The 26,820-nt window shown below is 40.2% G+C and overlaps 1 protein-coding gene across 4 annotated transcripts in view; it reads right to left on the bottom strand.

Annotated features, from left to right (window-relative positions):
* Positions 1–26,820, bottom strand: part of CTDSPL (CTD small phosphatase like) — a 121,038-nt gene that overhangs the window by 92,989 nt on the left and 1,229 nt on the right. Inside the window, exon 1 of one of the 4 annotated variants that reach the window (XM_021071661.1) lies at positions 26,249–26,743. The exons of the other annotated variants lie outside the window; for them this stretch is intronic. Coding sequence (XP_020927320.1) covers positions 26,249–26,267 — 19 coding nt within the window. The 5' untranslated portion in view covers positions 26,268–26,743. Of the gene's footprint in view, positions 1–26,248; positions 26,744–26,820 lie in introns of those variants that run through there. 4 annotated transcript variants of the gene reach the window in all.

Raw genomic sequence — 26,820 nt, 5'->3', positions numbered from 1 at the left:
CAACTTCAACCAGGGGCAAGGGTGGGAATGGGATGGTCCAGTGTGCCAACTCTGCTCCCTGAGGCAGGCCTGGAGATGCACTGTTGAGTCACAGCAGCGAGCCTCACATGTTAAAGAAGTGGAATTGTCATCTGATGCTATATTGAGCTGGTTAGTGAATTTCAGGTAGAATTTCCCTGAAGCTGCCTCAATAGCAAAGTGGCAAATTGTTTTCCAAATCCACCTACGGAAGGGATTTTCTCCTTAGCTTCCTTCCTCTTTCCTCCCTTCCTGTTATGAAGCACACCCCCCTGTTCATCTGAAACTTGGTATGACTCTGGCAGGAGACAAGCCCAGTCACGTGCCAGTGGACAGGGACGCTATCCTGTGACAAGAAACCTGGAGACGGAGAGCCTGGATCTGCTGAGACTCTGACTCTGTGCTCCCATAAACTGCGCCGCTAACGCCTGTGATGACAAAAGCTTGGATGATGCAGGTGTGAGTTTCCCACTGATGGTCAAACTTTTGACCTTTTCTCCCCTTTTAATTAACTTTCATTTTTATCAGAGCAAACAAAATCACAGGACTTAGATCAAATTGCTCAAAAATACTGAAATAAAAAAATTGCTCCAAGGCAAACATTTTCAATGCTTTCAGCTTTTTAAAAAAACCAAAAACTATGCTAATATTGCCATTTCTTGACTTATCTATCCTTCACCTAGTAACTTTCTGTTATAATTGTTTTAATTTTAGCTTTTATACCACCTACCACATTTCTCCTTCCCTTATATTATTATGATAAAGATCTGTTCATGGAAAAGTCAAAGAGTTTACTGTTTTTTCTCTCTTGAGTAATTTTTTTGCTTGGAGTTAACACTTCCCCCTTGGTTTCATTTGCTTAATTTTCTGTGCATTGACCTTCAGATTTTTCCAAACACTCTACCTGAACGATCAATATATATACAAATATTATTTTCCAAATGGCTAAGAACAACAGACGATCTGTGAATTCTTCCAAAGTAGCTGGGCCTATTTTATACACATTAAGGTTCTCTGGGTTGTTTCCTTATGTTGGTTCCTTGCCTTCTGGGTTTTATTTCTTTTTCCTTTTTTATTTATTTCCTCATTTTGCTAAAGTACCTATTGTGGTTGTTTCCTAGAAAAGGATCCACAGGAAGCAAAATTTTGAGTGCTTGCAGCTTTAAAAATATCTTTGTTCTTATCCTCATACTTAATTAAAGTTTGGCTGAACATAAAATTCTATATGGAAAATAATTTTTCCTCAGAATTTTGCTGACTTTGTTCTACTGTCTTCCAGCTTCCAGTGTTGATATTAAGAGCTCTGATAGCATTCTGATTTTCCTTCATTTGTCTGTGACTAGTCTTCCCCCCAAAGCTTTTATAATGCATTGTTTCTGGAGTTCTGCATGTTGATGACAGTGTATCTAGGCATGGGTAGTTTTTTTTCATTCATTATGCCAGGCTGTAGATTGAAAGCTCCTTGACCTTCAGTTCTAAAATTTTTCTTGTATTACTTCTTTGATATTTTCCTGCTCTCTATTTTCTGTGTTCTTTCTCCTTGAAACTCTTATTCAGATATTAAAACTCCTGGATATGCCATTTAATTTTTTTACTTATTATTTCTCCTCTATTTTCTATCTGTTCATCTTTCATTTTGCCTATTGTTAACTTCCTGATTTTGTTTTCTAGTGTTTATATTTAAAAAGTGATTAAGTTAGTTACAGTGTTTATTTTCCAATATTTCCTTCTTATTCTCAAATATACTAATTCACTTTTTAAACACTTTATTGTGGAAAATGTTAAACAATTTGGTTTTCAAAATAATGTCTTACACATATGTGCTCAGTGAGACTTTACAACCATTACCCTTCCCCTACAGCACTGTGTGGTCCATGGTCCACACCAAGAAGGTATTAGGTGAATAAACGAAAGTTATAGCTGGCCAAGGCCCCCTGACTTCTGCCTGCCACCTGGCCATCAGGCTACCATTCTGACCTCCCACAATGCTTGGACAAGCAACTTTAAAAAGGAAATATATTCATCTTCAATTTCACTCTCATTTGTAAATATTAACAAGTTTATTTATTTTTGCCTTTTTTTTTTTTAGGGCCGTATCAGCAGCATATGGAGGTTCCCAGGCTAGGGGTCCATTCAGAGCTGTAGCTGCTGGCCTATGCCACAGCCACAGCAACATGGGATCCAAGCCACATCTGCAATATACACCACAGCTCATGGCAATGCTGGATGCCCGACCCATGAGCAGGGCCAGGGATTGAACCCACATCCTCATGGATAATAGTTGCATTTCTGCTGCACCACCATGGGAACCCCCCCAAAAGTATTTATTTTTAAAAGACCTAAGGCAAGGTTATGGATTTCTAACCAACAAGGCTTTCCTGGGCCTCATCCAGTCCCAGGGACTTACTGCACAGCAGCTTTTTGCTAAGACAAGAGGCAGACTACCAAGTGCTGAGGTAATCTTTCAGCCGGGCCTGGCTGCCAGCAGCCCCCATAGCACTCTCCCCACCCATGAACCTAAAGACCCTGGTTTGAGCCCCATCTCCAAAAAGTCTGGGCAACCAATGGCCTCCTCTGGCTCCGCAAGGAGATGAGGATGATCCTTGGTCTAAAGATGGCTCTAGAAAAAACTGACTTTTTGGTCTCTAGAACTTTTGAACATTAGACACTAAGCAGTCTATTTAAATGTCAGTGTTCCTTTAAAGAAACTGCACACCTCAAACAGGGCCGTCTAAAAAGTATTTTAGTGGCTAGCACATGAGATCCCTTGCTAAGTGCTCATACACTAGCATCCCTCGTCCCCTAACAGAAATAAGCCACTGGAATCTGCTTTCTAACACCCTTCTAGAACTCTCCCGTACTTGGAATCTCAAGCATGGCACCACTGCGTCTGAAGTACCAAGCAAAGTTAACTGGCAATGGGATACAGGAAGGTGGTGTTTTGGTAACACTCTAAGTTGAATTTTTCACATATAAGTTTGATAAAACCTAACTTCAAAGACTGATTCAGCTTTGTGAGGCTTTAGAGACCGATGCAAATGTACTTTTAGCTTAAAAACATTACCAAGGGGGGAGAGAAACCTGCAATATGACTAATATAAGACAAACTTTCATATCGCTCATTGGCATTAGCCTGAGGATTAACATTGGGAGATGCTTCTCCTGCTGTCAAGCTAGCAGGTGCCAAATGTCCCAGGGCAGGCATGCATCTCCCAGACCCCAACTTCATGAAGCCTGCAGCCGTTGCCATGTCCTTCTGCTATCACACCCTTCACTCCAGCACCAACACATTTTTTCAAAGCACCCTCTCCCCCACCTCTGGCTCTGCTCATCTGCGTGGTTGCAGCCTGTTATGTAACTGCCACCTTACCAAAGCACCAAAATGCTGAACTGCTGTAGAGCTGTTAAATTATGCAAGACTTGACCTTATTGCTAGGAAATACCTAGCATATTTTAATTGTCTTCGGAGGTCCGGGCAGCATTCTGAAGAGCAATTACTACATTATTAGTCATTCCCCTGATCTCTGCTCATTCACCAAGGAGGAACTGATAACTGGACTGATAACCCTGGAGAGCAGTGAGTCACCTCTTTAGAGTCTCATTATTTCATCACAGTTTTCATGAAATAATTGTAACAACTGTGATTCTTTACTGAACACTGACTATGTGCCAAATGCTGTTTCAAGAGTTTTTTATCCATTAATTTGTTATCCTTGTAACCATACTATGGGGTAGGAATTATTATTTTTATTTTTATCATATGATTTATATTATACAATTTAATTTTTATAATATAATTAACTTCATAATTTTCACTCTCATCTTATGGATGAGGAAACGGGGTCAGAGGGATGTCAACAGTCACGCAGCTAGAAATGGTGCATGGAGGTACAAACTCGGGCAGGCGGTGGGCTCAGAACTTGGCACCAATCACCACACAATGGCTCTTCCTCCCTCGCCCTGGCTGGGCTGCGCAAGCTTGCTTTGGAGAACCCAGGCACATGTTTGGGTTTTGAGTACATGGATGTCTTCCGACACAGACACAGCTGTCAGGCCACAGAGGCTGGGCATCCATACTTCAGAAGGCACTCAGAACACCTCAGCCAAGTGGGGTATTTCCAACAAGAATGGAAACACTCAATATTACACTCGATATTTTGCCAAGGTGTGCCTAAAAGGACTTGGAAAATTAACTTGGCTCTTGGGGCCAAATGGTCTTGCACATCAGGAAGTCAGCAGCTTGGGCCCAGGATGGCTTGGGCCCGAGAAAGCGCATGGGCCACAGCCCTGCACTGCTGCTGTCACACTCTGCATGGGGAGCCAGATAGGGGGGTGACCCAAACCTGATCCTGAGGTGGAAACTTCAGAAAAACTTGACAGTGTCCACAGGGACAAAACCAGGGAACTTAGAAAGCAAAACCAAAGACAAGAGTTCGCCTTCTCACAGGTAATGTGAAGGCTCCAACATCAGGACCATCCAGGGAGTTTCACTGCAGATACTCAGGTCCTTTGCTAGACCTAATGAATCAGGGTTTCCTCCTACTGGACGTAGACGTCTGGATTTTTAGCAATCTGATATATTCTCAACAATGATGCCACTGCTTTGGGTCTCTGGGGCTTCGTGTCCAGATATCAGATAAAAGCTCTATTTTAAAAGCAATATTCAATTCAGCAAGTAGCATTCAGACTTGCAAACCAGGGTTCTAGTCTGCTCTATTAATGGCTTGCTGGTTGACTGTGGGGGTGTCTCTCAGCATCTCTGAATTTCAGTAAGATCAGGGGACTAGGTTTCTCCCAGCTCTAAATCCTGTGCTTCCTACTGAGTGTGCCTAAGTAACCTTATCACACCTAAGTGCTCACTGACACAACCGATGAGGCCCTAAGAGGAGTGGTCAGATGAGTACCTGGAAAGGCAAAGACCAGGTAGCATGGGCTGCAGTAGGTCCTTGACAGTGGGGAGAACCTGGACTGGGAGGCCATCCTGGCAGGGCAGGCGTCACGGAGCCCCAGAGGTGAGGATGGGGGAAGTGAGCTGGGAGGGAAATAAAGCACATTGAAATTAAGGGAAAGGTCTGGAAACAAGTTTCCAGGTTATGGAAGCCCTGGAAAGCCAGGGAGGGGATGCAGCACACAATGAAAACTAAAAAGGGGGGCGACAATAGAAAGGGCGTTTCAAAGATGCTGTGGCAGCCTCTGCAGGATGAGAAGGCGGGGTTGGGGGTTGGGGAGGGCCTGGGGGCTGAGCTAGGAAGTGAAACTTGTGACCCCAAGGACAAGCTTATTCTGTGGCCTTGACCTGTGGGCCTCCTGATCTGTGGGAACAGGAGGGGAGAACATGTCAATGGGAAAAGCTCCAGGACTCTGGGACTGTGAGTAGTTCTTAGGATTCTTTTTGTTTACTTGTTTTTGCTTTTTGGTTATCTGTAGTTTCTGTTCTCCCTGGAGTGAGCTGATATTGCTTTGTGATAAGAAAAAGAAACATACACTTCAGCATTTCCTTTGGGAAACCAGCAAACAAGTCTCCATCCCTTTGCAGCTCAACCCTCCCTCTCACTAGTTAGGGTCCCTTTAGAACCCCTTTCTCATACTTTTTTACCCAATCATCTGCACCCCATGCCCCTGTCCCTTTGCTAAGAAGCTTCTGCAGTGCATTCCTTCTCCTCTTCTGGAACATTCCTTCAGCCAGCCTTCTAGGCTGCAAAGCCTCACAGCTGCGAGAGGAGGCTTCTCTTGGGGTCCAGGGTCCTGTCTTAGGAAAGAAGGGCAATAAACTCCCCGCTGTCCCACAGTGCCTCTAGACCAGGACTCCACAGCTCTTTCCATCAGGCCCTCTCTGAAGTCTTTCTATCCTTGAAGCCAATCTCTTAGTACTTGCCTCAAAGTCTTCTCTAAAAGAATTCCTGTCATCATCCTGAAAAATGCTCCCATCCATGACGAAGACCACTGGACCTTCTAGCATCACCCTGGACCACTGGACCTCCCAGCGAACCCTCAGACCTTCCCAACTTCTATGACTACTCCTCTACTCCCATGGCCACCAAGCTGACCTTCATGCCTCCTAGAAGATGTCAAACTCTGACAAGCCACCCTGACCATAAGCACCTGTCCTTTGGCTTCTTGGATGTTCATATTCCAACTAAATCCCCAGTCCTCGGTACTCTGCCTAATTCACTTTCCTTCCAAGCATCCTGGATAAACTAAAGTCAATTACTTAAATTGACCTCATCAGTATCCTGAATTCTCTCATCCTCTGAAGTCTGCTGAGACATTCTCTAACCTGGTACCAATAGTACTTTCCTCCTAGAGAAAAACTGCCCAGCCACACCACTGGGCTCCTTTACCAGAATTCAGTAAGGCCTCCAGGTCACTCAACGCTTACAACCCAGTGAATCCCTCTCCTACTGTCCTACTCACCACTTTCCTCAAGACCCCTGCTCCATTCTCATTGTTCCCACTCTTGGCAAAGAGTCTCACCTCTGATTTCACTAAGAAATTGGAAGCCATGAGTTAAGAACATTATTTTCCCTTCTCTTTGGCTCTGAACTTCTCCATATCTTCAGTCATCTTTCCTCCTTTCTGGAAAGAAATATTTTCCTGCCCCTTGAGGGCTAAGTTCTGTGTCTGAGTTCAGGCTTTCCTTGCTTTCAACTGATTACCCCCTTTGCTATAGCTTCAAGCGCTCTTTCTTTCCTGGCTGTTCCCCATGAGTCAAGAAAAATGCTTTGACGCTCTCCATCCCTACCACCCTCTCATCTTCTTGTTACTGCCAAGCTCTTTAGAAAGTTCTGCTATTTTTATAGAAATGATGCATGTTCGTGCAAACATTTAAACAATACCAAAGAGCAAAATGAAAATAACTGTTACCCAATATCCTAACACCCATAGGTAGCTGCTATCAGAAATTTGATGACCATGCTTTCAACTTATTTTCTATGTACACATTCATAGATACATGTATATATTTAACACAAAAGAGGCTACACTGTACATGCTCTTTTGTGACTACTTTTTGTAACCAACTATGTCCCCTAGCATAATCTATAGCCTATTTTGTAACTACAAAAGGTACTGCAGGGAATGTAAATAGCACAATGACTTCCTATTCACTACTTATCTGTCCCCATTTTTTTTGCTACTATGGATAATACTATACTGAATATTTCTCCATTTGTGAAATTCTTTATTTTTGGCAACTCCTTAAAAAGGGGTAGTTAGATAAAATACACTTACAAATTTATGTTTGATAAATACTATACTACAGTCTTCCAGAAAGGCTGTACTAATTTAAACTCCTAACAATCGTTGTCATTTCCCTAAACTCTTTAGAACCTGAGTTTTGTTCATGTTTAAAATTTTTATCTAATACCAAGAATGAAAAAAGGGACAGTACTACAGATTCTAAGAGAATATTCTGAACAACTTTCACCCATAATTTTGAAAAAGATGAAATGGACAGATGCCTAAGAAAAAAAAAATGAGTCAAAACTTAGACAAGAAGAAACAGAATATTCAGTCCTACATATATTAAGCAAATTAAATCTATATTTAAAAACCTTGCCGTAAAGAAACTTCAGGCCTCAAAGGGCTTCACCAATGTAATCTACTAAATATTTAAGGAAGAAATAATACAACCTTATACAAATTCTTTCAGAGAATAAAATTCTCCAATTTGTTTTTTTGAGGCCAACATAATAACCTTGATACAAAACCACGGAAGGACATTTAAAGTGAAGAAAGTCACAGTCCAATCTGTTTTGGACATAATGATAAAGTTACAGGCACTGTTAATATCATAAGGGTTTGTTGCCAGCTACTTAATAACTGAGAAAAATGCTAAATTTTAAGAGGTTAATGAAAATTAAATTTTTAATATTTTTCCTAACCAAGCTGATGGGTCCCTGAATTCACCTGTAGCCCACGTGAGGATCTGGGGAATCCAGGTTAAAAATCCCTGCCCTAAAAAAAACAGGGCTGCAGGCAGCCTGGCCCACAGGGGAACCAGAGCTCCCATCCAAATGGAAACCCCACCAGTTCAAAGCCCCACTGAGGGTCTCTGGGCCAGGGATACCACAGGCCTTCAAACATGCTTTCAGTGGATTTCTTTTAAGATAACTCCTCTCGATTTTGCATTTCACACATTTCTTTGTTCTCCTTCCAGTATGATTTTCTTTTGCTTAATATAAAGGACTTGACTCAATGTTTCAGTTCCTTTATTCCCAAAATAAATTCCCATGATGACAGGGTAGAATTGGCAAATCAAGCAAACCATTCCTTTGATGACACCCAGGCTATTTGACTACACATTTGTAAATAGAACATTTTAAACCAACATGACTTTTGTGGCCAGCACTCTACACAAAGCCAACTTGGCTCTAGACCAAGCACTCATGACACCCTCTGCAAGGTCACCTGAGAGAAATAGAATAGGGCTGGGGTGTGACCTGGCTCCATCCTGCAGACCTGGCACGGCCTCAGCTAGAACTGAGGATGACCGGAACTCCCTCCGGAAAGCTCAGTGACCAAGTGTTTTGGATGTCTTCTTGAACACCCTTCTGCTAGGAAAGGAACCTGCTGAATTCAGTAACTGCATTTTTACCTCTTCTTCTGAATTTATCTCTGTGTAAAGGAAATCATAGTCTTTAAAATTTACCTTAATGTTCAACTAAAGTCCATGATTAATATTTTAAATTATGAAACACTAAGACATACAGAGAAGTAGAGAGAATATAACAGAATAACAATATCCTGGGCAGCTACTCAACTCCCAGATCTTGGATCACTTAACATTTTGCTGTATTTGTCTCAAGAAAATATGTTCATTAAAAAACAAAACATTAAAGCTACAATGAAAGCTACCCATGTGCCCTTCTCTGGTCCCGCTCTCTATCCTCTCTCTCCAGAAATAACCGCTATTTTGAATTTAGTATTCATCATTTCAAGAGGTGTTTCTGTAGTTTTATAATATATGCATATATCCACACACTCTACAGAAGCTATTTTTGCAAGTTTTCAAACTTTTATGGTATGGTATCATACTCTACATGTTATTATGGAAACTGCATTTTTGTTCAACATTCCATTTCTTAATTTTAGCCATGTGAATAGATGTAGCTCCGGTTTATCCTCTTTAATTGCTGTATATGATTTCATTGTCTGAACATATCTTTATTTATTTATCCAGGATTTTGTATTTATAAGGTCTCTTCTAACTAGAGCTCATCCCAGCTCCTCAAATGAGCATATACCTAAAGAATCAAGTAAGCCTCTAAGCATTTGCTTCTTTTGAAGTCATTCTTAGACAATGAGTGCCACGTTTAAGGGAGGCCAAGCACTTTACAGTGATGCTTTTGAGTTAAAGAATCAGCGGGTGGGGGCAGTCGGGTATTTCACTAAAGTAGTTCTATAGTTAAATGCTTTTTTCCTGGCTGTAAAACAGCCAAATCTAATTCTTTGGCCATAGCAGAAGATCTCTAAGCCACTAAAATCTTTTGACAAATTTCTTTCCACCTGAAATAGTTCCACTAGAGTCCATCTTCTGCCACTTGGAATTCTGACCAATATACTGGGATTCAAGCATCTTTAAGAGCCACCTTAGCATCCTCTTCCTCTAAAAATATTTAAAAGTTCACTTTTAGTTAGCTACATAGTTAGAAATAGTATGCAAGTATTAACAGTGAAGCCCTTCACTTCTTCCAGAATTTGAGAGATAAAAGGTCTTGGATTATTAACCTTTACTATAAACTTAACTTCTCTCATTTCTACGACTCACTGTACACAACTGAACATGAACCAAGGTGAAGAGGATTTTAAGAGTTAACACCAAGACTCAAGGAAACAAAATTTGTTATATAAATAATAGAACATGAATTGTAAGAAAATGTGGCCTGTCAACTTGGGTGAGCCCTAGACTTTATCCTGTTAAGTATGCTGACTGGCAGAAGCAGAAAGAAGCATATTTTGGAAAAATATGGTTGCTGTCTTTCAAGAGGTAGATCTCAAAGGGCTTGTGATATTCTCTAAATATTTCCTAAATTTCCTTTAAATGGAGTGAGACAGGTTTAACCCTTGGCTCTACTATTTTGTAGGGGCATCTCTACATCATATGGGCAAGTTACTTAACCTCTCTGAGCTTCAGTGGAGATCATAATACCTACATCTTAAGGCTGCTGGAGGATGAAATGAGATACACATGTGAAGTACTTGGCATCTAGTGGTCATAAAATAAGTGTCAGCTTCCATGGCGCTTTGCATATCCTCTTCTTAAAGAATGATGCTGAGCACCTCCAACACATGGCCAGGGCTCATACTGCTGTGCATCCCAAGTACATGGCACAGGTGATCAGCACACAGTGGGTGCTCGATAAATGTATACTGACTAAATGAGCTAGAGATAAGAAGAAGAAAGAATGTTTATTAAATACTGATGTGTTTATATGCACTATATACACACATATATTATTTAATCCTCATAATCACCTTATAGTAAGGTATATATTACTATAAGATGAAGGCTCAGAGAGATTAAGCAACTTACTAAAGTTCACACAACTCGAAAATGATTGAGCTGGAATGCAAACCCAAGACTGTGCCTTGAACATTATACTCTACGTACTGCATCCTGTTCAGTCAGTGCAGGAAAGTGTCAAAAGAAGGTGAGATAGATCTTAGCAGATGACTAAGAATCTATTAGGCATGTAAAGGAAAAGGCATCTAGTAAGAGAAAGCAGCACATGGGCAGTGGAGTAAAAATGCAGAGCACGTTTGGGTTCAGCAAGTGGTTCATCACTGCACTGAAAGGGATGCCTGCAGGAGGTTGTCAAGGTGGTCTAAGGTCAGTTCGTGAAGGGCTGTGGGTTGTGAAACATCATGTTTTTCTCTTATGGCCAATGGGGGACCACTGAGAAACAGCTTTAAGCTGGCAGCCGCATGATGAGAGCTCCGCTTTGGAAATGTACATCTAGCAGCCACATGGAGGAAGAGCTGGAATAAGAGCTCAGACAGGAGACTAGAAGATAGAAAAGAACCTGAGCCATTAGCCCAGCCTTCTGCCTCTGAGATGCTGGTCATCTGACATTATTTTCTAAGCCACGTCTTAATGTTCATTCTCCGGGAAATTTCTTCTAGTTGACTTACCTGGTGGCAAAAGAACTCAAGCTACCCAATGACTGCCTGCCTCTACCCTTCTGTTAAGTATCATAAGCATTTCCTTTTGGGGGGCAAATATCTGGACAGCCTGAAAGGTGTCCAGAGCCCAGGCCCTCTCTGCAGAGCAGAGGCTTCAGCACATTTATTTCTGTTCTGGGGATATTATATTCTTTTGTTCGCCTAGAGTCCATCAAGATAGTCACTATTTTTATACCATTGTATAACTCTGGGAGTCTATATTTTAAACTCAAATGCACTTGTTTATCTTATCTTGTACTTTCTGCACTAGCTTTCTGCAGGAGGATACTCAAGATGAGAAGAAATTCCCAGCCCCAGTTTTAAACATGGAAAAAGATATACTGTACAAAATCTGTTTGGGTAAGTTCCTAAAAAAGAGTGGAGAAAGTCATAGGTTTTGCCTTTCAGAACACCCTTCACTGCAAATTACAGAGTAAATCTGCCTGGCCAGATTGTAAAATGTCTTGGTCTTCTCTTCTGCTTAAATCATGACCAAAAATTTACTTCTGAGGGAGGGCTTGCAACTATATTAAGCTTAACACTGCTTCACATTAAGGAGGCTGATCAAAATTTAAGAAGAGAATAGAGTACAGAAATAGACCCACATATATGCAGTTGACTGATTTGTGATAAAGGCTTAAAGGCAAAACAACAGAGAAAGAAGAGCCTTTTCCTTTTTCTTTTCTTTCTTTCTTTTCTTTTTCTTTGTTTTTTCTTTTATTTTTTTAGGGCCACAGGTATGGCATATGGAAGTTTCTAGGCTAGGGGTGAATCAGAGCTGCATTTGCCAGCCTACGCCACAGCCAGAGCAATGCCGTATCCAAGACATATCTGTGACCTACACTGCAGCTCAAGGTAATGCCAGAGATAAAACCTGAAGGGCTGTGGGTTGTGTACTCTCATGGATACTAGTTGGGTTCTTAACCTGCTGAGCCATAGAGGGAACTCCAAGATGGCCTTTTCAATAACTGATGCAGAAACAACTGGACATTCATGTGTAAACAAATAGGCTTTAATTTCTTCTCTTCAAATGACATCATCAACATCTCCCACCCATTAAGATAGCTACTATCCAAAAGACAAAAAATAAATACTGGTGAGGGTGTGGAGAAACTGGTACCCTTGGGCACCTGGTGGGAATGTTAAATGGTATAGCTGTTGAGGAACAGCAAGTATGGCGGCTTCTCAAAAAGTTAAATACAGAATTACCAGATGATGCAACAACTCCACTCCTGGGTATATAACCCAGCACAGTGAAAGCAGGGACTGAAACATAACTGTACACCCATATTCACACTAGCATTATTCACAATGGCTAAAACATGGAGGCAACCCAAGTATCCACTGACAGATGAGAAAATACCCAAAATGTGCTATATTTTAGAGACCACATATATGAAGATATACAATACATATATTCTCTCTCTTGCTGGAATATTATTCATCCTTAAAAAGGACTGAAATTCTGGCATGCTAAAAATGCATCAACCTTGAGGACTTCAAGTGAAATAAGTCAGTCATGAAAAGACAAATACTGCATGATTCCACTTACCTAGAGGAAGCTAGGGTAGTCAAAATCAGAAACAGAAAGTAGAATGGTGGCTGTCACAGGCTGGGAGGAGGGTAATGGGGAGTTAGTGTTTCATGGAGACAAAGCTTCAGTTTTTCAAGATGAAAAGAGTTCTGGAAATGGATGGTGGTAATATGTGCACAACAACATGAATGTACTTAATATCACTTAAAAATGGTAAGATGGTAAATTTTATGTAAAATCTGCTTAACCACAAAAACAAACTGGAAGATCAAAGCTGTTGCTTAGAGAATGAAAAGAAAAATCACAGACTGTGAGAAAATATTTGCAAAACATATTTAACAAAGTACTTATATCTAGAATATATAAAAAACTTTCAAACTCAGTAATAAGAAATCAGTATTTTTTAAACTAGCAACAATCTGATCAGACCCCTTACGAAAGAATATATCTGGGAGTTCCCACTTGTGGTTCAGTGGGTTATAAACCTGACCTCAGGGATTACAACCCCATGAGAATGTGGGTTCAATCCCCGGCCTTGCTTGGTGGGTTAAGGATCCAGTGTTGCTGTAAACTGTGGTGTAGGTCACAGACGCAGCTCAGATCCCACATTGCTGTGGCTGTGGTATAGCCTGGCAGTTGCAGCTCCAATTTGACCCCTAGCCTGGGAACTTCCGTATGCTGCAGGTGCGGCCCTAAAAAGAAAAAAAAAAATTTATCTGAACGACCCTTGTTAGGAAACAAATTAAAACACAGTGAAACACCACTACATGCCCATCAGAATGGCTAACTTAAAAAAACTGACAATGCTAAGTGCTGACAAGGATACAGAACAACTGGAACTGTCATACATTGCTGGTGGAAATGCAAAATGGTGTTGCTTCTTTGGAAAATAGCTTGGCAATTTTTAAAATAGAGTTAAACATATATTTTCAAACAGGCAAACAACTGAATACTACCCAGCAATAAATAGCAACAAACTACTGATATAGGCAACCATCTGGATGAATTTCAAAAGCATTAAGCTAAGTGAAAGAAGCTAAATTCGAAAGGCTACATATATATCACATGACTCCTTTAATACAACATTTCAGAAAAGGAACAACAGGGGAAAGAAGAGATCAGTTGTTCGGGGCTGAGTGTGCAGGGAGGATGACTGCTAAGAGGTGCAGGAAATATTTTGAGTCATGGAAATATTTCATGATTGTGGAGGTGGCTACACAGCTGTATGAGTTTGCCAAAGCTCACATAACTTGTAACCTTGGGTTATACCAAAAAGGATGATTTTTATTGCTTGCAAATTTGCATCATTAAAAAATTAAACTTAAAAAAAATTCAAGGAGTTCCCACCTTGGCACAGTGGGTTCAGAATCCATCTGCAGTGGCTCAGGTTGCTGCAGAGGTGCAGTTTTGATCCTGGCCCAGTGTGGTGGTTAATTAAAGGATTCGGTGTTGCCACAGCAGCTCAAATTCATTCCCTGGCCTGGGAACTTCCATATGCCATGGCCATAAAACAAATTCTTTAAAAAATTCAAGAAGTCAAGCCTATGTCATGAAACAGAGTATCCCGTGGAAGAGAAAAATTTATGTTCATCAATAAGCGCTTATACTCTCGACAGAGTCAGCAGCTCCTCCAGATGTATACTTGTTTGATGACTGCTGTGAAATGCATTTGTTCTAACTGAAACAAAAATGATTACGTTGAGCTGTTTCCTCAAAAACGGGAATGAAAATACAGCTCTGACAGAAGTCTATGGAATTAAAAGTCAATGGTTTCTGACCTGAACATATGAGTCACACACTTAGAACAAATTTATGATACGCTAAGCATGAAAGCTGAATCTTGACCAGATGCACAGGGAATATCACATACAAGTCCAAGCACAGGATGAACTCTTAGAGGAATACTGACCTCTCTGATACTAAAAGGCTATATTTACGCAAGCCATGGTGACAAGGTAGTGTGATTTGTTCTTCAAGATACCCTGAAACACTGAGAGCTTAGGTTAAATACTAATTTTGAAAGCTAAGAATAGACTCAACCATTACCTATTAAGCCACTTCTCTCCAGTTTTTAAAGGGCTTTAAGTATCAGGATTTTAAAACATTTTGGCAAGTAGCCTTAAAACAAATTACAAGAAACCTTTCAGTTTCTAACTTGAAGCAGGTACTCAGGATCAAAATGAGCAATTACTTACGTGATTACATGATCCTTAGCATCCATAAAGACCATTGCTTATTAGGTCCTGGCTTCAGAGAACTATGCCACCAGTGTTTCTGTCTTGATCCCAAATATGAAATTGTTCACATCCCAACCCAGTGCTACAAGCAGTTCCTAAGCCTTTGCTCCGTAATGTTATCTCAAAGCCATAAAGGCAAATATTTGTTTAATTATATTTTAAATAAAGCACTGAATGTGTATCCTCATTTTTAAAATAGTAACATATATGTTACAAGATTAAAGGAAACTATTTAATGAAAGTTGATTTTAAAAAGAAAGCTAGGTCATTAAAAATACTGAACGTTAGATATCCGATAAATCATGATTTAAAATCTGGAAAATAGGTTCTGGGGTGTATATTATACATCACCATTATCCAAGAGAATCTCTACATTCCCTTTTTAAGTAGCTATATACTGCTCACTTAGCATCATACATTATTGCCAAAGCAAGTGAAAAAATTATATATGTATATTTAAATCTAGAATCATCGTGGGCTGCATGTTTCCTGACCTTTGCCAATTCCTGGATGAAGGGAATAGTGAACCCACTGGCCCTGGGTTCACTATTCCCCCATTCCCAATATCACTAGAAAAGAAAAAGCCATTTACCTCACTTCTGGGTATCTATCCAAAGAAAATAAAATCATTATCTCAAAGAGATAGCTAGACTGCCACGTTCATTGCAACATTATTTATAATAGTCAAGACATGGAAACAACTTAAGTGTCTACTGTCAGACGAATGGATATCTATCTATCCATATACAGGCATGCTATTCTATAAGAAGGAAATTCTGCCATCTGCAACAACATGGATGGACCTTAAGGGCAGTATGTTAAGTGAAGTAAGCTAGAGAAAGACAAATACTTTATGGCCTCACTTATTTTGTTTCTAAAACAAAAAACAACCAAATTGATAGAAAAATAGATCAGATCTGCACTTGCCAGAGGCAGAGGGTGAAAGACGGGGGAACTGGGTGAGGGTAGTCATAAGGCACAACCTTCCAGTTATAAGATAAATACACACGAGGGACGTCCCATACAACATGACAACGACAGTTAACAACACTTGTGGAATATTTGAAAGTTGCTAAGAAAGCAAATCCTAAAAATTCTCATCATGGTTAAAAAAAATGTTTTTTGGTAACCATATGAGGAGGTTTAACTAAACTTACTGTGGTAGTCATTTCACAATATATATGTACATCGAGTCATTATGCTGTATCCCTTAAACTTAAATCATGTTGTATGTCAATTGCATCTTAATAAAACTGGAAGGAAAATAAATAAACAAAACCTCAGGACTGAACTTGAAGCTGTGAGTTCCTTCTTCTGAAAATCCAGTCCTGCCCTTGTGAATGGAGTTCCCTTCCAACCTGGGCCACTCTGGTCAAGTTCAGCCTGGGACAAGTTTCTGGAGCCCTCAGACTTTCTTCCAGGCCAGTGCAGACGGGAAGCAGACTTTTCCAGTCGGTGATCAGTGAGCCCTGCCTGGTGGTCATGGGCACTGAAACCAGGGACAAGATCCTTTGTGTTTACCCCAGGAGGACACTTCTGCTTACTTAAATGGATGCTTGCTCAATTGAAAAACAAAATGAAAGATAAGATATGGGTTTAAACATGCGTGCCAATGAAACAGAATATTAGATCAAACATACATCTAAATCAGGATACTGAAGAATTCTGATCTAAATTCTGGTGTTGAGACAAAAGTTTATGAAGGCATCCTTTGAAGGTGGGTTCAACAACAGCTGCCACTGAAGCCCTACTGATCCAGACTTGATTTCACACTGAATTCATTATCATTTCTCTTTTTCAGGAACAATCAAGATTCTCAAAGCACTAACTCAATTTGACTTTTACATTGGCCATTAGCACATTGTTGAAATAAACCTTTAAAGTGACACCGTTCTAACTCTAGCCTTCCTTAAAACACATAATTTGGATAGGTCTAAAAATTAATCAGGGGACTTCTACTTTCAAGAAGATGGAGTAAACATATTTCTTCCTATTCTTTCCACTGAGTACAACTACAAACCCTGTTTATACAGCAAACATAAGGAGACTGACAGGCAGAGAGAAGAAGGCAGAGCAGCAAGGGACCTGCTGCGTCATCGTGGTGGTCCCCAGCTTTTCTTTGCTTCATATAACCCAGACTTTGAGCTAAAGGAGCCGGATATGGGGGAAAACCAACAGCTGCAGACAAAAATGTCCTCTCAAAAGCCTACTCTTTGTAACCAAAGGACCAGAAAAGGGTAGTCCAGCAAGACAAAAAACTCGCAGATAATAACTGCTCTAGTGCAATGAGCAACACACATACAGTGTGGCCCCTCCTCTGCCCACACCAGCCAAATCTAAGAGGTATATAGAATTCCACCCCCTTTAGGGTGCAAGGAGGCACCCCATAACCTTTTTGAGGTAGTGTCACAGAAGATCATGGAGGGAGAAGAGAACTTCATCCTAGGCAGCTGGTAATGAGTCCCCTCCTCTCCCAGCGGTGCCAGTGGATAAGATGCAGCCAGTGTGGCCTTCCACCCTTCAGTGGCAGTAATGAAGTGTTCCTCCCTGCCCCACTGGAGTGGTGCAGGCGGAGAAATGCAGTCATAATGAGACCACTCCCACTGCAGTTGAGCAGAGACGAAGTGAGAGCCGAAAATCCCTTCCCTGCCTAGCAGTTTGTCAACAGACGCCAAGTGGAGATCTTGGATTTCTAGTCTACCTGGCAATAATGCAGTGCTTCCCCTTCTCTGCTGGAGCACTGTCAGAGAAAACTACCTAAAACAGAGGGTTTAAATAAGATCCAGGAGTTCCCGTCGTGGCGCAGTGGTTAACGAATCCGACTAGGAACCATGAGGTTGTGGGTTCGGTCCCTGCCCTTGCTCAGTGGGTTAACGATCTGGCGTTGCCGTGGGCTGTGGTGTAGGTTGCAGACGCGGCTTGGATCCCACGTTGCTGTGGCTCTGGCGTAGGCCAGTGGCTACGGCTCCGATTCAACCCCTAGCCTGGGAACCTCCATATGCAGTGGGAGCGGCCCAAGAAATAGCTAAAAAGACAAATAAATAAATAAATAAATAAGATCCAGAGTCTCATAACATAATCTGAAAATGTCCAGGTTTCAAATGTAATTCACTTGTTACACCAAGAGCCAGAAAATCTCAAAATGAATGGAAAAAAGACAATAGATGCCAACAAGAAGACAGAGAATGTGCACTTATCTGACAAAGATTTTCAAGCAGCTAAGGTAAAAGCAATTAAGAACATATTTAAAACAAATGAAAACAGAAAGTCTCAGCAAAGAAACAGAAGGTCTTAGCAAAGAAATACAAAATATAAAGAAAAACTACGCAGAAAATTTTAAACTAAAAAATATGAAGGTTGAAACAAAAAGCTCAGTGGATGGGCTGAAGAGCAGAATGGAGGGGATGGGGGGGGTGGGAGAAGCTATGAATGTGAAGACAGAACAACAGAAATTACCCAACCTGAATCAACAGAAAATATTAAAAAAAAAAGAATAGTTAGTATTGATAAACCTGTTGGACTACAACAAAGGATCTAATATTTGTGTTATCAAAGTCCCAGAGGAAGAAAAGAAAAGGGAAGTGCTGAAAAAGCACTTCAGGAAATAATGGCTGAAAACTTGCCAAATTTGGCAAGAGACAACCTTACAAACTCAAGAAGCTGAGTGAATCCCCAGCAGGATAAACCTGAAGAAATCCAAGCCAAGACATATCATAGCTAAACTTCTGAAAACTAAAGATGATATATCCACTTTGGAAGACAGTCAGGAGTTTCTTAACAAGTGAAAAATATTCTCACCATACAATACAGCAATAGTGCTCCATGATATTTATCCCTATAAGTTGAAAACATGTCTATAGAAAAACCCACACAGATGTTTATAGATAGTTTATTCATAATTGTTAAAACTTAGAAGAACCAAGATGTCCTTCAGTTGGTGAATGGACAAACTGTGGTGCATCTATATGATGGAGTACTAAAATGAAATGAACTATTAAGCCATGAAAAGATACAACAGAACCTACTAAATGAAAGAAGTCAATATGTAAAGGCTACATATTATATAATTCTAAACATATGACATTCTGGAAAAGCTCAGTGGTTTCCAAGGGCTGGGGGTGGTGAATAAACAGAATACAGAGGATTTTTTTAGGGCAGTTCAACTTCTGTATGATATTATAATGATGGACACATGTCATTATGCTTTTGTCAAAAACCATAGAATGGGGAGTTCCTGTTGTGGCTAAGTGGGTTGAGGACCCAACACTGTCTCTATAGAGGATGAGGGTTCAATCCCTGGCCTCGCTCAGTGGGTTAAGGATCTGGCGTTGCTGGAAGCTATAGTATAGGTCATCAATGAGGCTCAGATCTGGCATGGCTGTGGCTGTGGCTGTGGCTGGCAGCTATAGTTCTGATTTAACTTCTAGCTGGGGAACCTCTATACGCTGCAGGTGCAGCCATTAAAAACAACAACAACAACAACAAAATATAGAATGTATAACACTAAGAGTGAATCATAACATAAACTGAGGAGTTAAGGTAATTATGCTGTGTCAATGTAGGTTTATCAATTGTCATAAACTGGTGTAGGATAGTGATAGTGGGGGGAGGCTGTGCATGTGTGGGGTCAGAGTTCTATATGGGAACTCTCTACCTTCTGCTCAATTTTTAAAAATGTTCTAAAAAATAAAATTGATAAAAAAAAATATTTAGGAGTTCCCATTGTGGCTCAGCAGTAATGAACCCAACTAGTATCCATGAGAATGAGGGTTCAATACCTGGCCTTGCTCACTGGGTTAAGGATCCGGCATTGCCGTGAGCTATGGTGTAGGTCGCAGACATGGCTCGGATCCTGTGTTGCCATGGCTGTGGTGTAGGCTGGTGGCTACAGCTCCAATTCAACCCCTAGCCTGAGAACCTCCATATGCCGTGGGTGTGGCCCTAAAAAGCAAAAAAAAAAAAAAAAAAAAAAAAAAAGGAGGAACGGAATTGGGGGAGGAGGAGATGGCTGCAGAGCAGGGAGGAGTGAGGGCACAGGGAGAGGAGAAAAGGGATTAGGGAGAAGTGGGGTACCCAGAGAGAGACAGAGGGGCAGCCAGGAGAAAGAGGAGAGGAGAGACAGCAGAGTGGAGAAAAGGACAAGGCAGAAAGAAGGAAATAATAAAGAACAGATATCAATTAAGTTGAAAACATAAAAATAAAGAAAACAAATGAAACAGAGGCAGTTCTTTGTAAAGATCAAGAAAATTGAGAAACCTCTATCAAGCCTAATCCCTCTCTCCACCCAAAAAAAAGATGGAAGACACAAATTATCAATATCAGGAATGAAACAGAGGATATTAGAAACAGAAGCTCTTAGTTCAGACACATCAAACAGGTAATAATGAACTAATACTATGAACAACTCTACACACAAATTCGACAACTTCAATGAACTGGATCAAATTTCAAAAAACAAAATTGACACAACCTACCCAATATGAAAGGTATTAATTTGAATAGCTCTATAATTATTAAAGAAATTGAATTTGTAATTTAAACTCCCCCCCCAAAGAAATCTCCAGGCCCAGATGATTTCACTGGAGAATGAGCACCAATTCCATACAATCTCTTCCAGAAAAGAGAAGAGAAATACTTTCCCGATTTATTTTAAGAAGCTAAAACCAAACCAGATAAAGACCAATGCAAAAAGGAAAATTTCAGATCAATATCCCTCATGAACACAGATGTAAAAATTATTAGCAAAATACTAGTAAACAATTCACTAATATATAAAAACAATTATATACACCACCATTAGGTTAATTCTAGGCATGTAAGCTGGTTCAATATTTTAAAATCCATCAGTGCAGTCTATTATGTTAACAGATAAGATGCAAATTCACATGATCATATCAACTGATACAGAAAAAGCATATGACAAAATTCAGCATCCATTTTTTTCTTTTCTTTTTATGGCCACATCTGTGGCATATGGAAGTCCCCCAGGGATAGGGGTCGAATCAGAGCTGTAGCTGCCAGCTAAGCCACAGCCACAGCCACATGGATCTGAGCCTCATCTGTGACCAATGCCGCAGCTTGCAGCAATGCCAGATCTAAAAGCTACCAGGTGTGGGCAGGGATCAAGTCTGCATTCTAATGGAGACTGCCTTGAGTTCTTAACCCACTAAGCCACATCAGGAACTCTGTCACCATCCATTTCTGATAAAAACCCTCAGAAAAACTGGAATACAGGAGAACTTCCTTAACTTGATAAAGATATTCAAAAAAACAACAGTTGACAATATACTTAATGGTAAAAGACTGAAATGATTTCCTACTGAGAACAAGGCAAGAATGTCCACTCTTATTACTCAACATACTTGTCTAAGTTCTCATCAGTGCAATAAACCAAGAAAAAGAAATAAAAGGCATACAAATCATAAATGAATAAATATGTGTTCTTATTTGATGACATGTTTGTCTGTTAAAAACCGCAAGAAACCTATAAAAGCCTCTTATAACTAATAAGTGAGCTCAGCAAAGTCAAAGGATACAAGAAAAACATACAAAAATCAATTGTATTCCTATATGCTATCACTGAACACACGAACAACAAAATTAAAAACACAATAAAATCACTTTAAAAAAGAAACACCTGCATGCAAATCTAACAAAACATTGATAGGACTTGCATGCTGAAAACTACAGAACCCTGATGAAAGAATCAAAGAATATCTAAATAAATGGAAAGACATACTGTGGTTATGAACTGGAAGACTCAACAGAGTAAAGATGGCAATTCTCCCCATATTAACACACAGGTTTAATTCAATTCCTATTCAAATCTCAGGAAGCTCTTTTTTTTTTTTAGATATAGACAAGATTATTATGGAATTTATAAAGAAAGACAAGGGAACTAGAATAGCAAGAGCAATTTTGAAAAAGAACAAAAGTTGCAGGACTCACTCTATCCTATTTCAAGACTTAAAATACAGCTAAAGTAATCAAGACTGTAAAACAGGCAGAGGGATGGACACATAGATCAGTGGAACAAAACAAAGAACTCAGAAAGACACCTACATAAACATGCCGAACTGATTTTTGACAGAGATACAAAAGAAATTCAAAAGAAAGAGAGCCTTCCTAACAAATGTGGCTAAAGTGACCAAACAGCCAGAGACAAAAAGTTGAATCTAAGCCAATCATCTTCTAAAAAGTTAAATCAGAAAAGATCATGGTCTTACATGTAAAATATACAACTACAAACTTCTGAGGAAAGCATATGAGAAAACCTTTGAGATCCAGTGCGAGATAAAGAGTTCTTAAACTTGATATCAAAAGCATAATCTACAGAATAAAAAAACCTGAAATATTGTATCTTATGAAAATTAAAAGAATTTATAAAGAAAGACAAAGGAACTGGAGCAGCAAGAGCTATTTTGTTCTGCCAAAGATGGTGTTAAGGAGGATAAAAAGCTAAGCTACAGATAAGGAGAAAATATTTGCAAACCACATATTTGACAAAGGACTAATATTTAGAGTATGTAAAGCATCCTCAAAACTCAACAGTAAAAAAAAAAAATCCAATTGGAACTCAGGCAAAAGACAGAATGGGCTATCTAACCAAATAAAATATACAGAAGGAAATGATTACATAAAAAGCAGTTCAACATCATTAGCCATCAGGGAAATGCAAATTAAAACCACAATGAGATACCACTACACACTTATCAGAATGACTAATATAAAAAAGTGACAGTGACATAAAAGGCTGGATGTGGAAAAACTGGATCACTCATATACTGTTGGTGAGCCTGTAACTGGGTATATTTAATCTAGAAAATGGTGTGGCCATTGGCTTTTCTTTAAAAAGTCAATATGCAACTACCCTATGACCCAGCAACTCTAGGCCTGGGTATTTATCCCAGAGAAACGAACACTTATGTTTACTCAAAAACCTGTCCACTAAATGTTTAGAGCAACTTTATTTGTAATAGCCCAAGTCCAGAAATGATCAGATGTTCTTCAAAGAGTGAATGATTAAAGTGTGGTATATCTATGTCATGGAATACTACTCGGCTATACATAGAATACTATTCAGCAATACAAAACAACCTGGATGAAAATATAGAGAATTATGCTGAATGAAAAAGGTCAATGCCAAAAGATCACCTATTGTTTGATACCTAAAATGACAAAATTTTAGAAATGAAGAATAAAGCAGTGGTTGCCAATGGGCCGAGAAGGGGGGGGATGGGAGGGAAGCAGATATGGTTATAAAATGGCACCACAAGGGATCTTCTGGGAGATGGGATTTTTCTGTATCCTGACTACATCAACGATTTTGTATTAAGATTGTGCAAAATGTTAATACTGGCAGGAAGTTGGCGGGGGGTAGGGAGGAGTCAGAATCTCCGTGTGATTTCTTACAACTACATGTAAATCTACAGTTATCTCCATATAAAAAGTTTAATATTAAAAAGTTAATCAAACTTGATCTACTTCAAATCTGTTCCAACATCTGAAATAACTATTGCTTCCAAGAATCTTCTCCTTGCCATAATTTTTTTTAGCAGCCCAAAGGTTAAAGGTTTCTGAGCAAAGCTTAAGTGTTGCAAACATTTGGGGAAAATATACTTAGCATTTTGGGCCAAAATTCTGCCAAAGGAAACTTGCCTGCAGAAATCTTATCAAGGGATGCGTGTTAGCTTACAAAATAATTAACTGTTCAGCAAGAGTTGATATGCTCTTGATAATATTGCATGTTAAGTAGGGGTTTTTATTTTATTACTGGTAAAGCCCCTTAAATTATTTATTTTCTTCCTAACATCTATGGGAAATTTTTTCTTTTTTAGTTAAAAATTCATCTATAAAACACAAGTGCATTTTCATTAATATTTAAACAAAAAGGCAAAGTTCCCTCACTTCCCATCCCAGTCTTCTCCCCAGAGAAAATTATTGTTTGAAGTATTTTCTACAGATTTTTTTCAGATTATTTTTTGTGTATTTCTAGACGTGTACAGTTTTGTGTGTGTCTGGTTTTTTAAAAATAGAGGCAGGATCACACTCTTTATATTGCTCTTCAAATTCCTTCTCCTCCTGCCCCCCAAACATATACTTTAAAATGTCTTGGACATTTTGCACATTAGTATGTTTAGATATAATTCAATTCATTCCTTTCAAGTGCCTTGCAGTAGTATTCTGTGGTACTGATGTTCCACAGTGGAATCCTTTGACACTTAGGATGTTTCCAGTGTTTGCTACTGCAAGCAATGTAGCCATCAGTGAAAAGCCTTGTACCTGTTTGAGCACATGTGAAGATTTCTCCAGGAGAGAAATCTGAAATAGACCTGGAGCTTTGCAGGTGTGACCAACATTGCTAACTGGATGAACCAACAGCTGTTCCCACCCATTCCCAATCAGCTTGTCCTCTCCAGCCTTCCACAACAAAGGCTGGAAAAGCTGGCCACTCATTTTCCCTGCTGCTAGGAGTGGCTGTGACCCAGTTCTGGCCAATTAAACATCCACAAAAGTCTGCTGGGCGGTCCCTGGGAGTGTTTTTGCTTTCCAGGTAAAAAGGGCTGGATGTGACTGGCACTGTCCCTTTTTCCTGCCCTGAAGGTGGCTGTGGTGTTTGGAGGGGTGACAGCCACGTTACAACATGCAGGAAAGTCAAGAGAATCACAGTGATGTCAGCCCTGATGTGAATGAACTGTTGAACCAAAGCCAGAGGCAGCTACCTCCAGTCTGCCTGTTACGTGATAAGAATAAACTCCTATCAGGTTAAGCCAAAGCATCAGTCTGGCTTTCTGTTACTTGCAGCCAAATGTGTTCTGAAATGATTCAGTACTAAATTACTCTTTTGAAAGCCTGTACTCACTTTATTCTCTCACAAAAGTCTATAAAATATCTGTTTCCCAAAACTTTCGTTTACTCCGAATGTTGTCAATCACTTAATGTTTAACCAACCTGACCTATGAAAATATTTCACAGCAAGTATCACTGCATACACTTATGAGACATTCAAATTATCTCTTCTAAGGTTTTTCTTGTTCACATCTCTCGATCACTTTTCCACTATATTGTCTGACTTTTTCTTACTGATCTGTAAATTTCCAGACAGCCAAGCAGGTGGAGCTAAACTCATGGGGAAACTTGTCTCTGCATCTTTACCGGATCAATCAGGTCAAACACAATTACAAAACAAACCTGCTGTGACAGGCCACACCTCTGATAGGGACAGTCATCTCTGAGTGGTGCACCACCACGTGGCAAAGTGTCAAAAAGTAATTCAACTTGTGTGAAACACCCTCCAGCCCATGCTTAGTACTTCCTCTGAAAATCTACACCTAGATTTGTGTGGAACAGGTACACACCAGCGAACCAGGCAAAATCCTTAAGAGACACCATCTCATTTAGGCCCCAAGTCAAACCCAGGAGTCAGTCATTATTATTCCTATTTTAAAAACAAACGATGAAAGTCAACTTTTAAAACCAAAAGCTTCTTCCCTACCACAAAAACTTAAAAACATTCCAGGCCCCATAATTAAAAAAACAAAATGATTAAGTGTTTACCTAAAACGTAAATGGTGTAAAATAGACTGTGCATGTCTGTAACAACATGCTTAAGCAAGAAACATTGTTGAACCTGTTTAGTGGTTTATGACTCTGAAGAAGCTAGTACAAAGTTTGGCTCTAAACTTTACTGCCACATTATACAGTCACCAAAAATTATTCCCAGTTTTTTTAAGTGAAAAACTAAATCGAGTAGGATTTCAATGCTTCAGCAAGAAGGACCTACTAGCTAGCCAGCCCACCCCAGAGCAGCAGATAAGGAATTTCTCTAATCAGTTACCTACCAGCCAATGTGACATTAGAAAACAAACAAAATAAGCAGTTGAAGACAATATTGTCAACAATGTAAACAAGTTGAATAGAACAAGCACCACCCTTGAGTATTTGTACATGGTTTGGATTTTGGGTAACTGACTCCACTTTTAAAAGCCCAGCAGCTAGAGGAAAAGAGAAAGTTGGAGAGTCTTCTACTCCTGGAAGCAGGTAGGGAGCAGCACAGAGGCTGAAGCCCTGACATATTTCCTTGCCTTCTGTGACACCTCTCCTCATAAGAGCTGTGGATTCTCTCTCTGGCAAAACCTCACGCAAAGCACTCAGTCCACAGCGGGAGAGGAGCAGAGGCATCAAGTCTTCTGGATGCCTCCTACCAAACTGTCCCTGAGGGACGTGCTCAGCTCAGAGCCCCAAGAACTGACAGCCACAATGGTAGGAAGGCCAGACTAACCAAGGCACTGCCTACCTGGGCCCCAGGGAGACATGGAGATTCATGTGGAGCATCCTCTTGCAGAAATCTTCAGCCCATTCCTAAGGCACAGAAAAATGCCTGGGGAGTCTGAATTCTAATTTTACATAGACGAAAAGAAGTCTGCAAACACATAATGCTTAAGGTCTGTGAAAGTGCAAACGGGCTGACAGATCTCCAATCTAAGGGTGTCTATGGTGGTATCTTGCATTTTCCTGGTGGGCTTGCCTAGGGGTTCCTGCTTGGGGAAAAGGCAATGGCATGTTCCTCCCACCGCACCCCACTCCTCAGTAGGGCTGCACACCTCACTCCACCAGCACAAGGGTAATGACACATGGAAAGAAATCTGACTCTTTGCCGAAGTCAAAGGCCGGGCTTGGAAAGGGGAGGGTGATCCTGGTGGGCTGTTCCTGACCTGGGTCCGGGTATTTGCAAGTTGGAGAGCTGGAAGCTTTAGTCACCAGAACAAAACAAGCCAGATTCCTTGGCCCTTCAAAACCGTCCAAGCCTCAAGGCAGCTCACTAGAGGGACAGTAAACAGGGCACGTGAGAGAAGGGGACAATATATC

This window comes from Sus scrofa, chromosome 13, assembly GCF_000003025.6.
Source record: "Sus scrofa isolate TJ Tabasco breed Duroc chromosome 13, Sscrofa11.1, whole genome shotgun sequence".
NCBI classification, from domain to species: domain Eukaryota; kingdom Metazoa; phylum Chordata; class Mammalia; order Artiodactyla; family Suidae; genus Sus; species Sus scrofa.
This window is presented reverse-complemented; position numbering and strand designations above follow the sequence as displayed.